We start from the raw sequence: 19,695 nt of genomic DNA, 5'->3' as shown, positions 1-19,695 counted from the left end.
TAAAAATGAAGCATTATACATATAACATTAATTTGCAACAGCAATTTATCTTCTCAACCAGAACACGCTTATTTATTCTAAGTAATCTGAATAAAAGTAATCATTATTCTCAGTTGTTCCAATGGATTATACAAAAGTAAATGTAATCTTCCTAGGCAGTACATTTTGGTCTACTTGAAACAAATATAGCCATGGCAGGCATTTTAGACCTTGTCTACACATGCATCAAAACGGATTTGGGAGGGTTAGACTGGACTGCAGGAGCAGAAACATGGTGGTGATGGGGAATGGCATAAAAAGGACATGGTGCACTTTTGTGTGTGCCAAGAGAGATGGTTCTGTTGCATATATTAGATTTCTGAAAGAGAATGATACGTTTATGTTAAAACATCTTTCCTTTGAAGGAAGTACAAAAGGAATCCAGCAGTGTCTGGACAGTATGTCCTCTCCCTTTCTCCTCTCTGGTGCTGCCTGTGTTACAGGCAGTGTTCCACTTCAGACTGCAAATAGGTGGTCACATTTATAATGCTCCCCTATGTGCAAAACTCCTTCATGAGTAGAAAACAACTGGGAACAAGCTGTTCTAGAACCATTCTTCCTGGTAATGCTGCTTTTACTCGCAGGGTGTTTTAATATGCTGGAGCATTCAAATCTGGGGTGTCCATGGATAGTTTAACATGGTTGCATCCTGTCTCCTTCCTCAGCATTCTTTCTACACTCATATTGCTTTATGTGGAGACCATATCCTAGTTTGCTTCAGTCACTGCTCTGGATTTAGTAGGGTACTATTTTCTATAATTCAAAGGCACACACCACTGATATCTCAGCTATGTGGACAATATTGTATCCTGATTAGATATAATCTAATTAGACTGGATTTCATTGGAGCATAAAACTGGACAGAACCATTTATTTGGGCTAACGATTTCTTTACTCATATCAAAACCATTCTATGGTATTTGTATTTACCAAATGTTCCTAAATGTCCTGCCTTGAGGCGATCCACAGTTGTCCAATGTTACTTTCACTAATAGGATCCTGCTGTAAGATCTTCACCCAAGAAGTTCCAGAAATTGTTACACTGCAGATTACCTTCATCATGCTTTTAGTTGGTAGAACCCTGTTTGCTGGGGAGGTTTTCTGATGGGAGGTAGATAGCTACTCATAGCCATTGTAAAAGAGTGTCTGAATTCTATGAAAACACACAGACACACACAAAGTCAGAAAGTTACAATTTTCAATTACATCCCTGTTGTGAAATTAACATATAGCAGCTATCAATCAGAGCCTATTGCTTGTAGTTCTTGAAGAATCAACTATTTTAGAAGATTTATTTTTTAAAAAAATTAAAAATCCTCTCAGTCACCAAGCAGTAGATAACTGCATGGTGTCTCACATAACTGAAATCCAGATCTGCCATCACCATGAGAAAACTACTTGTGAATTTCCATGAGCAAGTTCTTCATTTCTGACAGTTCCTTGTTTAATTCTTGGTAACCTAATTCCACAGACTATGGAAAAAAGCTTATAAAATTGACTACATGGGATGTCAGTGCTTGAAAGAATTTAAAATGTTTCCAATCTATTTTGGCCCTGTTGAGATCTCGTTTTTAGAAGTCTGATTCTGAATATTGAAAACCTGTAAATTGGCAGATTCTTTAATTATCCAGTCTAGCATACATCTATTCACTTTGCCAGAACATGTGTAAACAAAGACCACTGTAGCTGGATTATAAGTGACTTTCTCGGGATCATTCCCAGAATTTCTTACTACCCAGGCTATATAGTTTTATTTGAAACTGCAGTGGCAGACCTCATTATGAGATTTGTAGTCTGTTTTCTGAACATCCTCTATGGCTTTGATAATAGTGTATTTAAAAAGAATACATTAGTAAAAGTAATATTCTATATTATATTTGATCTAATAAAACACAGAACTCTTGTGGGAGAAGGGCAGTTGAAAGAAAAAAATCTCGACAATTTGTTTTGTGGGAGAAGGGCAGTTGAAAGAAAAAAATCTCGACATTTTTTATATCAAATAAAATATCTTGATGTTTTGGAGTTCTGTTTCCCCAGGTAATTTGCTACACTTTGCACTTTTATCATCTAAAAGATAGATAGATTAATTATTTGAAAGGACTTTAAATCTGAATTTAATATGAGCTTCTTATAAAGCATATTCATAAATGCATGCAAGAATCATGTCTCTGAGCTTTTGATTTGTGTCTTACAAATAGAAATAAAAAATACTTTTGATGCAGTTTTTATGAAATAGTTACTGATAAACCATACCTTCCTCAAATACTGGCATTCAGATTACACTATCTAGATATCTAGAATGAAAAAATAAATGGCTATAGCTTATGCCAGTAACTGTCCTTAGCTAGAAAATAAAATGTGCAGACCCATCTTTCTCAAAAATGAAAACACATAGAGTTCTAAATAAAATAAAATAAGATTAGACCAACTCCCATCTAGTCCAGCATCCTGTACTCATAGTGGACAACCAACTATGGTTTCATGTGGGAAGTCTTTGAGAAGGACAGGAGCACAACAGCAGTGTCTCCCAGCAACTGATATGTAGAAGCATACTGCTTTTGACAGTGGAAGTAATACAGTCATGATAGCTCTTATTCCATACATTTGTCCAGTGTCCTTTTCAAGCTATCCAAGTTGATGGCCAACACTACATCTTGCAATCATGAATTCCATAGTCTAAGCACGTGCTGTGTGACATAGTTCCTTTTGTCGGTCCTGAATCTTTCAGCATTCTAGTTTGGTGGATGGCCCACGTTCTAGTACATGTGAGAAGGATAGACACGTCTCTCTAACCGAGGGGTAGTCCACCTTTTTATAACTACCGCCCACTAATGCATCTTTCTTGATGGTAAAATTTCCTTACCGCCCACCAGAGCTTGATGGAAGGAGGATTCAGCTTGTGCCATAGAACCCCTACCGCCCACCTAGAATTCGGAAATGCTCACTAGTGGGCGGTGGGGACCAGGTTGAAAACCCCTGCTCTTACCAGTTTCTGCACACCATGCATAATTTTATACAACTCTATCATGCTCCACCATACCTTTTTCTGAACTAAAAAGTTCCAAATGTTGTAATCTTGTTCCAGCTCTCTGATCATTTTGGTTAGCTCCTCCCTTTTCCACCTCAACAATATCCTTTTCCAGCTCAACACAGTATTCCAGTGCTGTCACCATACATTATTGGACCTGTATCTTCCTGGTAGCAGACAACAGGACCATGAGACAGGTGTAAAATACTCAAGCAAGAGTTTTATTTACAACCTTACAAACACAAAGCATGTGGGTGTTCTCTTTTGCAGGCTAATGCAAACTGCAACTTCTCCTTTTGTACCCATCACCAGCTGTACCTAATCAGTCTAGAAAACCACACCATGAACTCACAGAAACAGTTCTTAAAGTTACAACAATCTTTTCTGTTTCTTTGCAGAATGACTCCTACCATAGATTTGTGTAACAGCATTATGATATTGACAGTTTTATTTTCAAACCCTGTCCTGATGAATCCTAATTTTCATACCTGCCACACACTGACTCAACATTTTCATTAAGCTAAGATCTCGTTCCTCATAAGTCACTGCCATTTCAGACCCCATAAATGCATATATGAAAAGTTAGAACTCCCCCTGCAATGTACATCACTTTAGAATTGTTTGCATTTATTGCACTAGCCATTTTAATTCCCACTATCCCAGTCTGGATAGATCCTCTTGTAGCTAATTTGCAAATCCATTTTTCTTCTTACAAACCTGAACAATTTGGTGTCAACAGCAAATCTGGTGACCTCACTGCTCACCCCTAACCCCAGGTTATTTATGAACAAGTTCAAAAGTGGAGTCTTACCAAGAATCTTGGGGGACTTGGCTTTCTACATCTCTCCATTGGGAGAACTGTCCATTTATTCCTGAGAAGGGAAGGTGACCTTCATTACTTCATGAAAAGCAGCGAAACTTCAAACACTCAGGGGACTCTTCTGAGAAGCTTTTCTTGGTCACTTCTCCCTGTTCTTTAACCAGTTACTGATCCATAAGAGGACTGCCTCCATAGCTGGTCTCCATTTTATTTCACCTCTTTTTATTGTTGGTTTTAATGTTTTTGGTAATTTGCTCCTCAAATTCTTTTTTAAATCCCTTATTGTTTGCAACCCCCCCCCCCCAAGGGCTGTGCTCCCTTTGCCAAATGAGAACAAAAAATAAGTATTTTTTCTGAATGAAGCCTTCTCCAATAGCTTCTCTGACTTTCCTCATTAACCACCCTGGCATTAGTGGTATCTCTCCTTATAAACTTGGTTCACTTATCTGTAAGTCGTAACATACTGGTAAAAAATCCTGAATGTGTGCTAAAGGCTTGGTGTCTTTCTTTTTTTATTACAGTAAAACTATAGTGAAGTTACTTTGCAGCATTATTTCTGCAGAAAATCCTTTCTTTTGAGTGCACTCCTATGCAGCAAGCCTTGGCATGTACCTCATTCTCGAGATACTGAAAATATGTGAAAATATAATTCAGATAATTACAATTGTATGGTCAAAATGATTTGTTCCTACATGCTGGAGTGGTTGGACTAGGATCTGGGAGACCAGGGCTGGTATCCCCACTCAGCCATGAAGCTCACAAAGTGACCTTGGGCCAGTCACTGCCTCTCAGTAAAACTTACTACATAGGGTAGCTGTGGGTATTAAATGAGGAGGAGGAGAACCATGTATGTCAACTTGAGCTCCATGGAGAAAGAGATGGAATAGAAATGCAATAAATAAAATAAAATATCCTATTGTGATGTCCCTTATAACTGGCTCAAAGGTGCAACTTCCAAAAGCATGTTAAAGAGCAACTCTACCATGATAAAATGATGTACATTGTCAGCTATTTACTCAATTACTGTACACCCTTGCACATGACACAGTAGTAATTCCAGAATGGTGTATTTGTATAACTGGGACTGAAAAGTTATACTATTTTGAAAATAACTAGGTTTTACTAAGTTGACCACTCAAACTTTACATATTGTAATCTAATGGCAAATTTACACTGCAATCCTAACCATGTTTCGTCAGAGGTTAGTCCAATGGGAACTGGATTCAGTGGGGCTTAGCTTACTCTCAAGTAAATGGGGTCAGGATGGCCTAAGCTGGATCGTGCCAGTAGCTTTGCCACTTCAGAGTACCGTAATTTAATTCCAAAGTGAAGCTAACATTAACAAAGCTGTTTACACTGAACTACAACACATTTGAAGTGACTAAACATCATAGCCACATGAAAACAGCAAATGAGGCAAACTATAAAAATTACGAAAGCAAAGCACAAATGTCAAGAGATTTTGCTTTTTGAAAGATCTAAATATTAAAATGTTATGCCCTGCAGCAGAAAAGAAAGTATGACCTTGCTGAGGCTTTGCTTCCTTTGTGTATATATTCTGCTCACAAAAACTTTATTAACTTGATACTAGACCATATATTCTACAAAGGCAAACTACTGGAAGTAAGTTAATATGCAGCATATAAATTGCAACGTATATGCTATTAATTTTCAGTATCAACTACTTTTACACAAAAATATATATAATTCACACATATATCACCTCCTTACTAAATCATCAATATACAAACACCCAGAGGTGTACACAGGGTCCCTTGTGCCCTCCCCTGAAAAAAATAGCCTTATCGCAATACCACATTAGAAATTACTAGATTTCACATGACTCAAGTACTCAAAATGTCTGGAGTGAGGGTGAGGCGAGGCGAGGCAAGGAAGTTCCTTATAAGTCCTGTGGGGTTCAGTGGGGTTTACTCCCAGGTACCCTTAATTAAATATGCAGAAAAAATTAGCATACGGCACGTGGGAGGGAAAACAGCACTTCTGCAGACCATGCATACAGTTTCTGTGTAACAAGTGTACAATATTATACATTACTGGCCATGGGTGGAGTATCCTGTTTTCTCTCCTCAACACTCAAAGACATTTAGGTGTACACATACACTGTACATACTCATTTTGTTTCATTCATGTGTACAGAGTTTAGAATCTATAACTATCTCAATCACCTTTTAAATTTTAAAGCAGTTTTCCTCATCTGCTTTTGATATTCACTTTTCCACTTTTTTGAATCTGATGACATAATGGAAAGTGGAAGTGGAAGCAGCTCAGACAAGACTAATGTAAGACGATACAGATATGAAATCAAAATGACTGCAGGTTTTATTCAGATTGAGGTTGGGGAGAAACCCTCCTCCAGGAAGCCTAATTGGGAGGGAGGATTGGTTTCTCTGTATATAATATAAATGTAAGAACGTTATCAAACAGCCCCCACTGGAGGCTTGCAGTGCCACATCACAAACCTGGATTTGAATGAAGTCAGGGCAGTATAGAGGAGCAAATGTGAAGGCAAGCTGCACAACAGCAGCATGGGAGTGAGGAAGGGAGGCACACTGAGAGGCAGAAAGCAGTGGTTTAAAGTTGTGGAAGTTTGAGTAAAGCAGAGATGGAGAAAATTGGGAAGAAAATGGTAACTTTCAACACCAGCAGAAATTTTAGTAAATTAGGGGTGGAAGGTTTAAAGCAGCCACTCCCCTCCACCCCTTTCAGTGTTTTCTCCCTTCTTGTTATCCTGAAACTTATCCCTTTTGCATTCCTCAGCTGTCTCATTTGAGAGAGATAAAGGATGTGGAGTCCTCAAATATTCTATAGTATTTTTTTGCAATGTATTTCACTCCTGGTTCTGCATGAAGTTCCAGATTTGATGTAGCAACTTAGAACACATATTTTATTAGCAAGCACCCAAAATATACACAACATCCATCAACTGAGTCATCAACCTTCTCAAACTCAACAACCTAACTCACAAAATTCTGCTCATATTAAAAAAAGAAATGTGATGAAATTAGAACAGCCAGCCCAAAGGTTCAAGAGGCCCTACTCCTTGGACCAGAAACTAAGAAACAAAAATCTTTGCATTAAGACTCTTTTGAGATGGACATTTCTTCTATTTTGGTGGAAAGCGTACGAGTATGCTATTTATAAAATACTTTTTCTTTCAGCACCACTTTCACTTACTGCATCAGAAGGAGCTTCCCAATTTAGATAAATATTGAAACTAAGTAACAAAGGAGTCAACTTCCCATTCACTTCCCATTCATATATTGTCCAGGGAAACAAGAGGCTACTTTGTAAAAGAAAAAGAAAAGAAAACAGAAAAGAAAAAGTCAAACCAGCACACAAAGGCACAGGAAAATACTGTAATTATATTAAGCACCGGTATTTGATGGTAGCAGGAAGGATTATATATCTATACCTTTAGAAATTCAGAAGACTCCCATGCATCCCCTGTTGCATAAATGTAGAAAGCATTTCTTTATAAATGTAGAATGTATTTATACGTACTCTTCTTTCTGAGCTAAAATTTCAAATATTTGAAATAAACCAGGTATGTTTTAGACGTATCTCTTTGTAAGTAAAAGTAGCTAATTTTTTCTGACGTGTCGTTTACGTATGATTGAAAAGCTGCAGGAGTTCACCATGGAGTTCACCACTGCAGCGATCTTGCACAAAAAAAATGCGGGGAGGCACGGACGCGGGGGTGAAGATGCGAACAAGTGTACAGTGTGACTGCATAGGAGAAAGGGTTTTTCAGAAATGGGAGTTGGGATGGTGAAAAGCAAGCTTTAGCAGTTGCATGGGCTTGGGACGGGCTGCGTACAAAAGAGATGCTAAACTGGAGAACTTGAGGGTTACTTGTGTGGAACTGCAATTGTCAAATCCTGTATCATAGGATCCAACTCCTAGGGACCGAGGGGTCTTCTCCCCCCGTAAAACATTTGACGGCTGTCCCCCCCCCAGTTGATGGGCATGTGCGTGCCCGCGTCATGTGCTGAGCGGGGCTTGCTTGGCCCCCCAATATTTCAGTCAAGTTGCCACACCCCTGTCATGTGTAGTCACGAGGGTGCCCCCCATCCTCCATTAATTTAGGGGGCGTGTCTGCCTTGGCAAGTTTTTCCATTTTCAAAAAAAGAAAATAGGGTAGGGGGAATAATAATAATAATAATAATAATAATAATAATAATAATAATAATAATACCGTAATAATGTATTACTTATACCCCGCCCATCTGGCTGGGTTTCCCCAGCCACTCTGGGCGGCTTCCAACAAAACACTAAAATTTCTTTTTCTTAAAATTCAATCATTGTACTTGGAAGTTCTTCAGCTACTTCATAAGCACTCAAAGTTGTCATTATATCCACCCTGTTGTGCTATTTTTAAGCAGCACCTCAGAACAGAGGAGGAACGGCACCCTCATAAGCACGCCCATTGAGAAGACTTGAGTTCAGAGGCGCTTACTCGCAGGTAAGCGGCATTACGGCTGTCCCCTAAGCAGGAGCCCTTTTCCCGCCTCCGCCGCTTGGCGCGAGAAGCGAAGGAACCTAAACGCGCTCGGCGCTTCTCCTTACTGTCTGTTAAAAATTGAACGGCCTTCTGGGTTCCCCATTGGATCGTTTTTCCTGCTCGCGTCATCTCGCGTTCTCCAATCAGAATCCATCGCGCGTCGTTTTAAAAAGTAAATCTGATAAAACGTTGCGCCATATTTATGCTTCCGCAGAAACCATTCGGAAGTAGTCCCCACGCAGCCCGCTCCCCCCCGCCCCCCAGAAAGCTCATTTCAGTGTGGGAGTGGTGGTGGGGTAAGGAACATTCTTATATTTTATCGGTCTTCCAGGGCAGGGGACAACTAAGTTAAAAGAAAAGGCGGCAAAGTTTTGCGTGGCGGAGAGATACAGACCTGGAGTGAGGAGAGTTTTACGTCGGAGTTACGGACGTGACGACGTCAGAGCGGGGATTTCAATTAAGTGGGGAGTTAGGCGCTCGCGCGCACGCGGGTTTGTTACTCGGTTTGGACTGTTAGGGGGGAGAGAAGGGGAGAGCGAGAGGGTCCTGCGTATCCTCGTTGGCGGAGGACGCGCGCGCAGGTAAGGGACGTTCAGCCCGTGTGGGGAACGGGGGGGGGGCACGACCCAGACTCTTATTGCGGGGGGGGGGGAGAGAAGTTGGCAATGGGGGAAGGAGCATTCGCTGCCCACGGTGCTAAGGCTTGTTTGGGGGCGAGCGGTTGTGCCGGCAAAGCGAGTGAGTTGGCCCAACGGCCTCTTCTTTTTAAAAAGCGTCCCCTCTGTGCTGTTCGTAGGAGAGAGAGGCGTTGGGGGAAATGAGGGTGTCATTGAGGGGAATCAGTGAGATTTGGCGGCAGGGGCCCCTTTACCTTTACCTTTAGTTTTTCCCCTTAGAGCCTTCACAGCCAAGGCCGGATTTAGGTTTGATGAGGCGTTAAGCTACTGACGATAATGGGGCCCTTTATATGTCCAGCTGTCCTTTGTCAACAACAAATTGTCGCTGTTTTTTTGTGTTGAATATATGCTACATGGTAATTTATGGACCTAATAGGTATCTAAAGCCATTTGCTACTGTTGCTGTATATAGGTTGTATTTCATTTGTGTTTTTTTATCTTATAGTTTGGAAATGTACATCCAGTTATTTCCCCTTTAAATTTTTTGGGGGGCCCCAAAAGAGTGGGACCCTAAACTATAGCTTGTTTAGCTTATACGTAAATCCGGCACTGTTCACAGCACAGGCCTGGCTAACTTGGTGGTGAGAGCTGCGAATAGGTCGTTTCCCCTCGCATTAGACCACTGTTTTGTGGGGAACGGGGCATCTCCACAAGACTAGTCGCGGGGTATGTTTGAAAAGCGCGCCTTTCTCGCCTTTCCGGAGCGCGCTGCATCCACAGAGGATCTCTCTTATGGAAAATCGGGTTCCAGCAAAACGCTGCAGGGTGGCTTTGTACAGAATAAATATTCGTAGTCGGACTACAACTCCCATCAGCCTCAGCCAGCATAGTCTGGCATGATGGGATTTGTAGAACAGTTTGGGGAGGGGGCACTTCGTTGGCTACATCTGATTTACCTTGTTTGATTATATCTTTTGGGAACAATTGCATAACTGAGTTGGCAATCCCAGCATACCTGACTTTTCAATGTCTTTGTTGCTTATTCTTCTGAAACTTTTTTGCTTCATGTAATTCTGTTGAGACCATTTTAAATTAAATGAGCTTTCTACAGAACACGGTATTTCTACTTTTAAAAAGGTGCCACCTGCCTCTTTGCTGTGGTACTGTATAAAAATATTGTAACTATGTTGGTATCCATACCACACATTAATGTATCTACAGTTACCATCCTAAAGTTTCTGGGGTTTTTTAAAAACGAAAATGTTTCTGAAGGAAATGTACTTGTTAGTAAACCAATCACATGAGGTGGAAACATGGAACAAAATAGTTGCAAAGCCAGACTATTATTCCAGTTGTGTATGCAGATGAAGCTGTTTCACAAAAAGCAGCAGCAACTGCAATATTCAAATATGTATACATAATGCCTGTAGGCTTGTTCCATATAACCATGAACACAATAACAGGCTGTCTCATTGTAAGTACAACTGTTTGTGTGAAAGTGTAGTTGCTGATTTGTACAGCTCCTCTATTATGTACCGTATTTTTCGCACCATAGGGCGCACCCAGTTTTTAGGGGGGGAATTCAAGAAAAAAAATCTTTTTTTCCCCCGCAGCCCCAAAGAGCAGCGTACAGGCTGCACACAACCTCTCCCTGCCCGAGGGGTTGCGTGCAGCTATGGATCAAGCCAAGGCAGCGAGCGGGATGGATCCCGCTCGCTGTTTTGGCTTCCCCTAGCCCCGTGCAGCCTCTCCCTCCCGGGAGAGGCTGCGTGGGGCTAAAGAATCCATAGCCCCGTGCAGCCTCTCCTTGGCAGAGGGGTTGCGCGCAGCTATGGAGGAAGCCAAGGCAGTGAGCGGGATGGATCCCGCTCGCTGTTTTGGCTTCCCCTTTAGCCCCGTGCAGCCTCTCCTTGGCGGAGGGGCTGCACAGCGCTTTCCTGGCTTTACTGGGAGGCGGGGGGATTCCCCCACCTCCCGCAAAACCGGCAGAAGCCACGCACCTTTTAAAAGGGCTGCACGGCTTCTGGCTTTCCTGGGAGGCGGGGGGATTCCCCCACCTCCCGCAAAACCGGCAGAAGCCGCGCGCCTTTTAAAAGGGCTGCACAGCTTCTCCTGGCTTTCCTGGGAGGCGGGGGGATTCCCCCGCCTCCCGCAAAACCAGGCTCCCCCCCCCCCCGCCAGCCTTCTAGCCAAGTTGGGGGACAGCGGGAAGGGCGCGCTGCGCCCCTGCCGCTGTCTCCCGAGTTTGCGGGGCTGGCGACGGGGAGGAGCAGGCTTCTCCCCCCGCCAGCCTTCTAGACAAGTCGGGGGACAGCGGCAAAGGCGCGCTGCGCCTCTCCCGCTGTCCCCCGAGTTTGCGGGGCTGGCGACGGGGAGGAGCAGGCTCCCCCCCTGCCAGCCTTCTAACCAAGTCGGGGGACAGCGGGAAGGGCGCGCTGCGCCTCTCCCGCTGTCCCCCGAGCTTGTGGGGCTGGCGGTGGGGCTCTCCTGAAGCCTGGAGAGCGAGAGGGGTCGGTGCGCACCGACCCCTCTCGCTCTCCAGGCTTCAGCGAAAGCCTGCATTCGCACCATAGGACGCACACACATTTCCCCTTCATTTTTGGAGGGGGAAAAGTGCGTCCTATAGTGCGAAAAATACGGTATACAGATTGTAAACGTTATTGCTTTGACAGTACTGTATGGGGTAGACAGTAAAATAGATGCATTTATATATCTGTATAGTACAGTACCTGGAAATCAATTAGTGATTCACATGAGGAGGAGACATGTGGTTTCAGTGTCCTATGGATTCAAGTTAAACTGCTCATGTACATGACAGACTTTCTCTGACAAATTATTGGAATTGATTAAGAGGACTAGAACAACTTTATATGTAGAATGATTAAGAGCATTGTTAGTGGATTATTGCATACATACTACAAATAGGCCAGTTGCTATGCAGAAGAATAAATTTAATCTCATCAGAAATTACAATATTAAAAAACTGTTGGGGGGCAATTCCAGTCTCCCAGGACATTGTAAATGATAACAAACTGGCCATCCTGTAATAAGGATACTTTATTCAGACTTGCAATGTGAAACTATATATCAAGAGTTTCCTTTTTTCACTTGTGGGCTGAAGTAAGGCAAATATGTTTTTTAATTAATTTAAATGAAGTTGCTAAGATGGTATACAATTTGTGTTAGAAATTCGGATATATATTTTTGGCAAGACAGCTCTAAAGTTTTATTTTTCAAACAATGGGCTGTGATCAGTTAAACATCTGGATAGTTCAAATGACAACCTGGAGCTTTGAGAACTTGAAGAAGAAAAGTCCACATGTGTATTGGCTTATTCCAACTTCTTTTTATTAATGGTAACTGCTCCTGCTCAGGCTGCAGTCTGAGAAGCATTTTGTTTCCAGAAATTCATTCCCAATTGTGTAGATAAAATATAACCAATAGAATTCTACAGGATGGAGTGTTACTGTATGAAAACAGTCTAGATCCAAGGATCCCCAGACATGCACTTCCAGATGGTGGAAATGCCTAGTGCCTGGTTAATTTTGAGCACTGTATACAATTCATAATAAAAAACGGTAGAACATCCATCATTAAACTACCAATATAACACCTCTTATAACTCAGCAACAGTAGGAGCAGTTGACCTCCAAATGCCAAGCAGAGTAAATGACATAAAGACACCAGCAAAGAGGACCAACGTATTTCTAGTGGAAGGCAATTCTGTAATCGGGGAGCCATAACACAGAAGCCATAACATGAGTCCTTTCCAGAAGCAGGATGTTGGAAACCACAGAATGGGATGGTGCTGTTGTTCTCAAGTCCATTTTGTGGGTTTCCCACAGGCATCTGGGTGGCCACTGTGATAACAGGATGCTAGATTAGGTTGTCAATAGGCCTGAAGGCCTGATCCAGCAGGCTCTTCTTACCGTCTTGTTGTTTGCGTCTTGGTTTTAAATAGAACTATAAGAAGGACCTTTCTGTCAGATCTCAAAGCACAGGCTGGCATATAATGGGGAAAGGTGCTCTTTTAAGTATCCAGGCCATGCAGGACAATACACTAAAGTGAGCACCTTAAATTGGGCAAACACGTAACCAGCACAACTGTTTCAAGAGTGCTGTCACAATATTGTATCCAGTTTTGCTACTGAATAGTGAGGTGGGAGCATTTTTGCACCAATTGGAACTTCTGAACTAGCTTCAAGGGCAGCTCTATGTAAACATATTGTAGTACTAAATGAAATGTTAACAAAACATACAAGTTAATTGGCATACAAATGCCAGGATATCTATTATTCACAACTGATTCTGTGAACTATCATTGTTATTTATGTAATTTTCACTGTCTCTATTTTCCCTGCATTCTTTCTGGCCACATTATACCCATCCACCCCAACAGCACCCATGTGTGCAATATTTTGACAGTTGAGGATCTCACTCTGTGCATCTGATGAAGTGCACTGTATTCCATGAAAGCTAATGCCATAATACATTCATTAATTTTAAAGATGTCTTGTTCAAATTACTTGTACGTCTATGACTTTGATCATGTTACTGAGAAATGACTTGAATTTTTTTTAGCAGCTAGTGTTAATGAGCAGCAAAACAGTATACGTGTACAAATAGTACACTTGTATGTGTCTCCTGTATTATATAATGTAATTTGCATTATATGTTGTAGCTATAGACCTGATAAGAGGCTTTTACATAGTTTCATGATAATCTGGGTTTAAGAAAAGTGTAAGAAAATTGTAATTCTCTTGGTGTATTGTCTTAATAGAAAGGTGCTCATCATATATTCTAATTAGGTAAAGTTTTATTGAGTTCTCAATGTTCAATCCTTACAGGTAGGAATTACAGATGAGAAAATGCCACTTTTTGGGAAAATTGTTGTCATTAAAAAGAATGGGAGTGATGGAACTCATTTTCCGCTGACTAAAAACTCTTGTTTGTTTGGAAGGTAAGACTTATTTATTGGAAGGTATTTTGAATGTTGGAATTTAATTGTCTGAACTGTTCTTTTCACAAAGGGAAACAGTAAAATCTTTGCTACAGGAAACTCCCATTTACATGGAGGTTACGTTCCAAGGCACCACATATTTAAGTGAAATTACATATATTGGGGCACCATTGAAAAAGCCTGCAACCACCTGTTAAACTTCTAGAAACGCTTGAAAAAAAGCCAGAAATCCACCCAGCTCCACAATCACTCTCCAAATCTACTTTCTTAAACTCTCAACTCTCCATAGGCGTAAAAGGCTCCTGGGACTGCACTTGCAAAGGCTAGACTCCATTTTTGCTGTTTTCACTCTTTTAGGGCCGTATTTGCTCCTTTTTGTGCCCCTTTTGGGGATTTGCGCGTACCTGCTTGCACTTTAAAACAGCAAAACTTAAGATGTCAATTAAATTGTCAATATGCCTAAGCACTGCATCAATGTGCACATTTTAGGTTTGCACACTGGTGTAAATTTGACCTTTTTGAGAGCTAGTAGATAGGAATTTGTCTTTACTTTTGGGTTTAAATTTAATTTTTCTTCACAGTTTTGAAACTCTCAAGTGAAGCTATAATATTTTTGTGGGCAAAAATTGTTAATAGCATGCTTTCAGTGGGTCAAATGAAAGGAGCAACATTCACTTGCTATTGGAGATATAAGCATCTTTGCTGTTCTCGAATTAATGTCTCGGGATTGTCTGCTTCAAGTTCACCATACATAAAAGTCAATAGAGAGAGCTCTTTTTCAACTTTAGAGAAATTTTTGAATTGTACAACCTGCTCTGAAAGGTTGAACTTTACTAACTCCAATAGTTATTCAACCTTTCTGTTTTACATAAGCAAGTGATATCGGCAACATCTGTGTTTATCATTTCATATCTTTGGAGGGTTTTATTGGATGCAGGTGTTGCTCTGGTTTAGAGTATCTTTTCTCCAAGTATCTACGTGAATAGGTACCAGTGGCCAAGTGCATATTTAATGAAGGCAGGGGAAAGTTTATGGCAGAGGTAGCCAACCTATAGCCTGTGAGCCATATATAGTTCCCCAGGAAGTTTCTTGTGTCCTCCCTTTGCAACCTTCCAATTTGTCCATTAAAAAAATACTATTTCTTCATCAACCAGTTCTACAGGTCCCCTGTTCTGATCCATAAAATGTATTCTTTCCTATGTATATATTTATATTTTACAGAATTTAATAAATAATAATAGATTATCAAAAAAGGCTTTTAAATAGTATTGATAGAATATAAAAGCTTTTTGAAGGCAGCTTGCGAACTGCAATTCTAGCCATGGACACATTTACACTTTGGGCATGCTTGCTTTGGCATGCAGATATCATGGTTCACCCTGGACCAGTGTGGCTCTAGACCCTGAATTGATTAGCCATCTCTGGTTTATGGCATGCCAACAGTAAACATTAGTGTTTTTTTCCAGTTAAAACAAGTTCAGTTTTCATAATACTACATAGTTTGTCTTTATAATTTTTCTAATATTTGAATAGTAGCATTATGGCATTTTTTATATTAAAAACCCCTTTATCTCTGCGTAATATACAAATGTTAATCTGAAAACTGCATGATTATATTTAAAGGAAAAGAGAGTGTGACATCAGAATTCAGCTGCCTCAGGTTTCCAAAGAACATTGTAAAATCGAAGTCAATGAAAATAAGGAGGTATGCATTCTTATTTTTATTTTTTTGTATTGATTTGTTGTGTGTCTCTTGGACCTTTCTTAATTGACTGAGCTGAATATTTTTAAATCTATTTTTAGGCAACTTTGTTTAACTTAAGTCCTGCAAACCCAACAGAACTCAATGGAAATATTTTTCAGCAGCCTACGTACTTAAAGCATGGAGATGTATTCACTATTATTGATCGTTCTTTCAGGTAGGTAACAATGCTATACACAGCTATGGATCTACTTAAATAAAATTACTCTTGTCACGTTGCCTAGGTTGGGTCAAGTCACTGGAATTTTTAATGAGTTTATTTTATGTTCAGGCAACTCCTTTGTGCAGGGGTTGCATTTTGAGTCATATTGTGTGTAAGCCCATTCCATCCCCTTCTGGGTCAGAAAATGGCATGCATGGAAGGCCACACATCAATTGGACGCATGCAAAATGGTCACCACCTGTATTTCACAACTTTTATATACTGCTTGATTGTAGTAAAGCCTCTAAGCAGTTATAAAAAAGAATACGTTAAAATTATCAGTACAAGACAGTTAAAAACAGGTATTTAAAAGCATTAAAAAGATAATTAAAATCAGTAAACAAAGGGAGATTAAAATGCATTGCATCATTCAACTTGTCTGCGTAGGCTAGCCTAAACATGTTTTAAGCAGGCATTGAAAATATTACAGTCAATACTCCTATCTGATATTAGTAGGTAGAGAGTTACAAAGTATAGGTGCTGCAACACCAAAAAATTGTGGTTTTGTAACTGCGGAATGAGTGTTATGTACGTTGTGCTGTGTCAGTTCTGCCGATAGAAGTGGTTGATGGGGAGTATATGGGGTAAAGTGATGCCACAGGTAAAGTGGTCCAAAACTGTTATGGGTTTGTATACTAATAGTGACACCATGAACTTAGCCTGGTAACAAACTGGCAGCCAGTGTAGATATCTGAGCAGAGGTGTTATATGTTGATAGGATCCCAATCATTTCAGCAACTGTATTGCAGCATTCTGCATTAACTGCAGTTTCTGGGTCAGTAAAAGTGAAACTTACTTACAGTGCATTGCAGTAATCCAGCTTTGAAATCATTAATCCATGAACTACTGAGGTTACCTGGGCTTCCATTGACAAAGCTGGATCCAAAAGCACCCCCAAATTGCATACCAGCTAATTCAGCTGAAGTGTGACCCCATCCATGGCACGTAATTGATCAGTTTATTGCACATGTGATCCAGACACCTATAGTGCCTCCACCTTGGCAGGATTCAACCTCAGCTTACTTTCCCTCATCTGTCCCACCACTGTGTCCGGGCACAGGTCCAGGCTCCATGTGGCTTCTGGTGGCTTTGTATAGATTTTAAATAGCACTGGGGGATACAATTGTACCCAGGGGTACTCCATAACATAACTGTCAGAGATTCATAAAGCACTCTTCTGGTGCTGTTCTCAGGACTGCAGTAATGGAAGCCCAGTAACACAGTGATACCAGTGTCCATTCCACTGAGTCATTTCAGGAGGATACTACGGGAAATGGTATTGAAAGCTGCACAAGAGTCAAGAAGCAAGAGCAATGTCACAGTCCCCTTGTCCTGCTCTCTGTAAAGGTCAGGTCTCAGGCAGCCAAAACTGACTCGTGTCTCATAGCCAAGCCTGATCCCAGAACTCATCTCCTTTATTCACCTCCCTGACTACTCAATTTGTTGCTACTTACACTTCTTGTTTGGCTCTATGACTGTTAAGGCTGGTGCTTTCTTTGCATTATCCAGCCCAAAGAGTTTTCAACAACTGGTATGCAGCCAGGGTATTTAGCTCATCAGTGGGATAAACAAATCAATATTAAGCCTACCTAATACCTTTAAACAGGTTTGAATATCCACCTTCATTACTTCCACGGAAGAGGAGTTCCAGGTCTCAAGAGAATGAAACATTACAGGTAACTCCATGAATACAAGGAAATGCACCTTTGCATTTTGCTGGACTGAATGAAATATGTAGCTATAGGTTTCCATATTCCCAATCTCCTTAAGTGGGTTTTTTACCTGCAGATGTAGGGTCTCCCTTTTTTATGTGTGGATGGCAACTGTATTCACAGAAACGTTTTAATGTCAGCACTCTTCTCTCCAAAGTAATATATTACTGAGAATGTATGCTTTTAATAGATGTTTTGGAAGCATTCTTTTAACAGCACATTTTCATATCATATTTTTTTAATGATTATGCAAGAACAACTGTATTCAAAGATGATAGATTATTTTCAAGATAGCTGTTACTCCTAGTTTAGGGGGTGAAGATAAATAAACAGCTGAAGCTTTTTCTTAAGAATAAATGGAACTAGGCTAGAGGTGGTGGGTTCTAGTGAAATCTACTCAGTTAAATTATTCGATACCATATAAATATTTACTTCAAAAATAAACCAATTACCGTATTTTTCGCCCCATAAGACGCACTTTTTCCCCTTCAAAAATGAAGGGGAAATGTGTCTGCGTCTTATGGGGCGAATGCAGGCTTTCGCTGAAGCCTGGAGAGCGAGGGGGGTCGGTGCGCACCGACCCCTCTCGCTCTCCAGGCTTCAGGAAGCTCTGCGCAACCCTCGGGAGACCGGCTCAGCTCTGCCCGGGAGCCGGGGGCGAAGCTCCGCCCCGCTCCCGGTGGCTGTGCAGAGCTGCCTGCGGTCCTGGGACCAGCGCAGCTCTGCCCGGCCACCGGGAGCCGGGGGAGAAGCTCCGCCCCGCTCCCGGTGGCCGTGCAGAGCTGCCTGTGGTCCTGGGACCAGCGCAGCTCTGCGCCGCCATCCCGAGCGGCACACTGCAGGCAGGTCTGCACCGGCACCCGGAGCGGGGCGCCAAGTCCTGCCCCGCTCGGGATGGCGGCACACAGCTGCCTGCCGTCCCGGAACTGCAGGCAGGTCTGCACCGGCATCCGGAGCGGGGCGCCAAGTCCCGCCCCGCTCGGAATGGCGGCACACAGCTGCCTGCCGTCCCGGGACTGCAGGCAGGTCTGCACCGGCATCCGGAGCGGGGCGCCAAGTCCCGCCCCGCTCGGGATGGCGGCACACAGCTGCCTGCCGTCCCGGGACTGCAGGCAGGTCTGCACCGGCATCCGGAGCGGGGTGCCAAGTCCCGCCCCGCTCGGGATGGCGGCACAGAGCTGCCTCCCGTCCCGGGACTGCAGGCAGGTCTGCGCCGCCATCCCGAGCGGGGCGCTAAGTCCTGCCCCGCTCGGGATGGCGGCGCAGAGCTGCCTGCCCTCCCGGGACTGGTGCACTTCTCCCCATCGCCAGCCCCACAAGCTCGGGGGACAACGGGGAGGCAGAGCGTGCCTTCCCACTGTTCCCCGACCTGGTTCTTCCAGCCCCGCACCTGGGGGGGGGAAATAAATTTTTTTTTCTTTATTTCCCCCCAAAAAAACTAGGTGCGTCTTATGGGCCGGAGCGTCTTATGGGGCGCAAAATACGGTAATACTTTCCATAGGCACAATTTTGTGAACTTCTAAAACAAATAAAACATTCATTGATCTGATACATTGTGTACAAATTTACAGGTTCTTCATATTCTGCAGGAAGAACAGGAGGAGTTGTTGCACTGTCGGAATTCAGAATCTAAAAGTCCTCAGATTTCTGGTTGGTAGTTATTTTAGCTTATTTACCACTGTTAGGCCTTGAATGGTAAGAAAATGTAAAGCTACATAAACAGATACGTAGTAGTTGAAATCAAAGCATTTACTGGGATTCTGCTGTAGGAGGGAACAGATGAAGCAAGATTTGGTGAATTAGTTTCTCCTGTAGGGATGAATGTGATCCTTGATATGGGTTGTCTCCACCCATCTCTCCAGTAACAGGAAGCAAAATATTTTAGAGAATACACCTTGTGGGCTGAGAAAACCCCTTCCAGTTCTATTTCCTGCCAGTTCCACTGCAGGTTGTATTGTCAGCTGATCCAGGCATGGCAAAAGAGAAGAAGCGGGAACTGATATTCAGACAGCCACTTTTTTTGTTTGCTCTGG

The 19,695-nt window shown here is 42.1% G+C and overlaps 1 protein-coding gene and 1 long non-coding RNA gene across 3 annotated transcripts in view; one reads left to right on the top strand and one right to left on the bottom strand.

Annotated features, from left to right (window-relative positions):
- Positions 1-912: 912 nt before the first annotated feature.
- LOC308577912 lies at positions 913-8,516 on the bottom strand. Of its 2 annotated transcripts, none has more exons than XR_014003766.1 (3): positions 8,365-8,516; positions 3,879-3,939; positions 913-1,192 (listed from the first exon to the last, which is right to left on the bottom strand). It is a non-coding gene; the product is annotated as an uncharacterized lncRNA (long non-coding RNA). The 2 variants fall into 2 exon arrangements; XR_014003767.1 differs by lacking the exon at positions 8,365-8,516 and adding an exon at positions 7,083-7,306.
- Positions 8,517-8,938: 422 nt separating this feature from the next.
- The window catches only part of LOC308578074 (uncharacterized protein), a 36,620-nt gene continuing 25,863 nt past the window's right edge, over positions 8,939-19,695 (top strand). The window contains 6 exon segments of the mRNA XM_081178357.1: positions 8,939-8,990; positions 13,874-13,986; positions 15,610-15,691; positions 15,790-15,905; positions 17,557-17,626; positions 19,234-19,312. Of these exon segments, the coding sequence (XP_081034483.1) occupies positions 13,895-13,986; positions 15,610-15,691; positions 15,790-15,905; positions 17,557-17,626; positions 19,234-19,312 (439 nt within the window). The 5' untranslated portion in view covers positions 8,939-8,990; positions 13,874-13,894.

The sequence above is a fragment of the Podarcis bocagei genome (genome assembly GCF_964188305.1).
Source record: "Podarcis bocagei genome assembly, chromosome: W".
In the NCBI taxonomy this organism is placed as follows: domain Eukaryota; kingdom Metazoa; phylum Chordata; class Lepidosauria; order Squamata; family Lacertidae; genus Podarcis; species Podarcis bocagei.
This window is presented reverse-complemented; position numbering and strand designations above follow the sequence as displayed.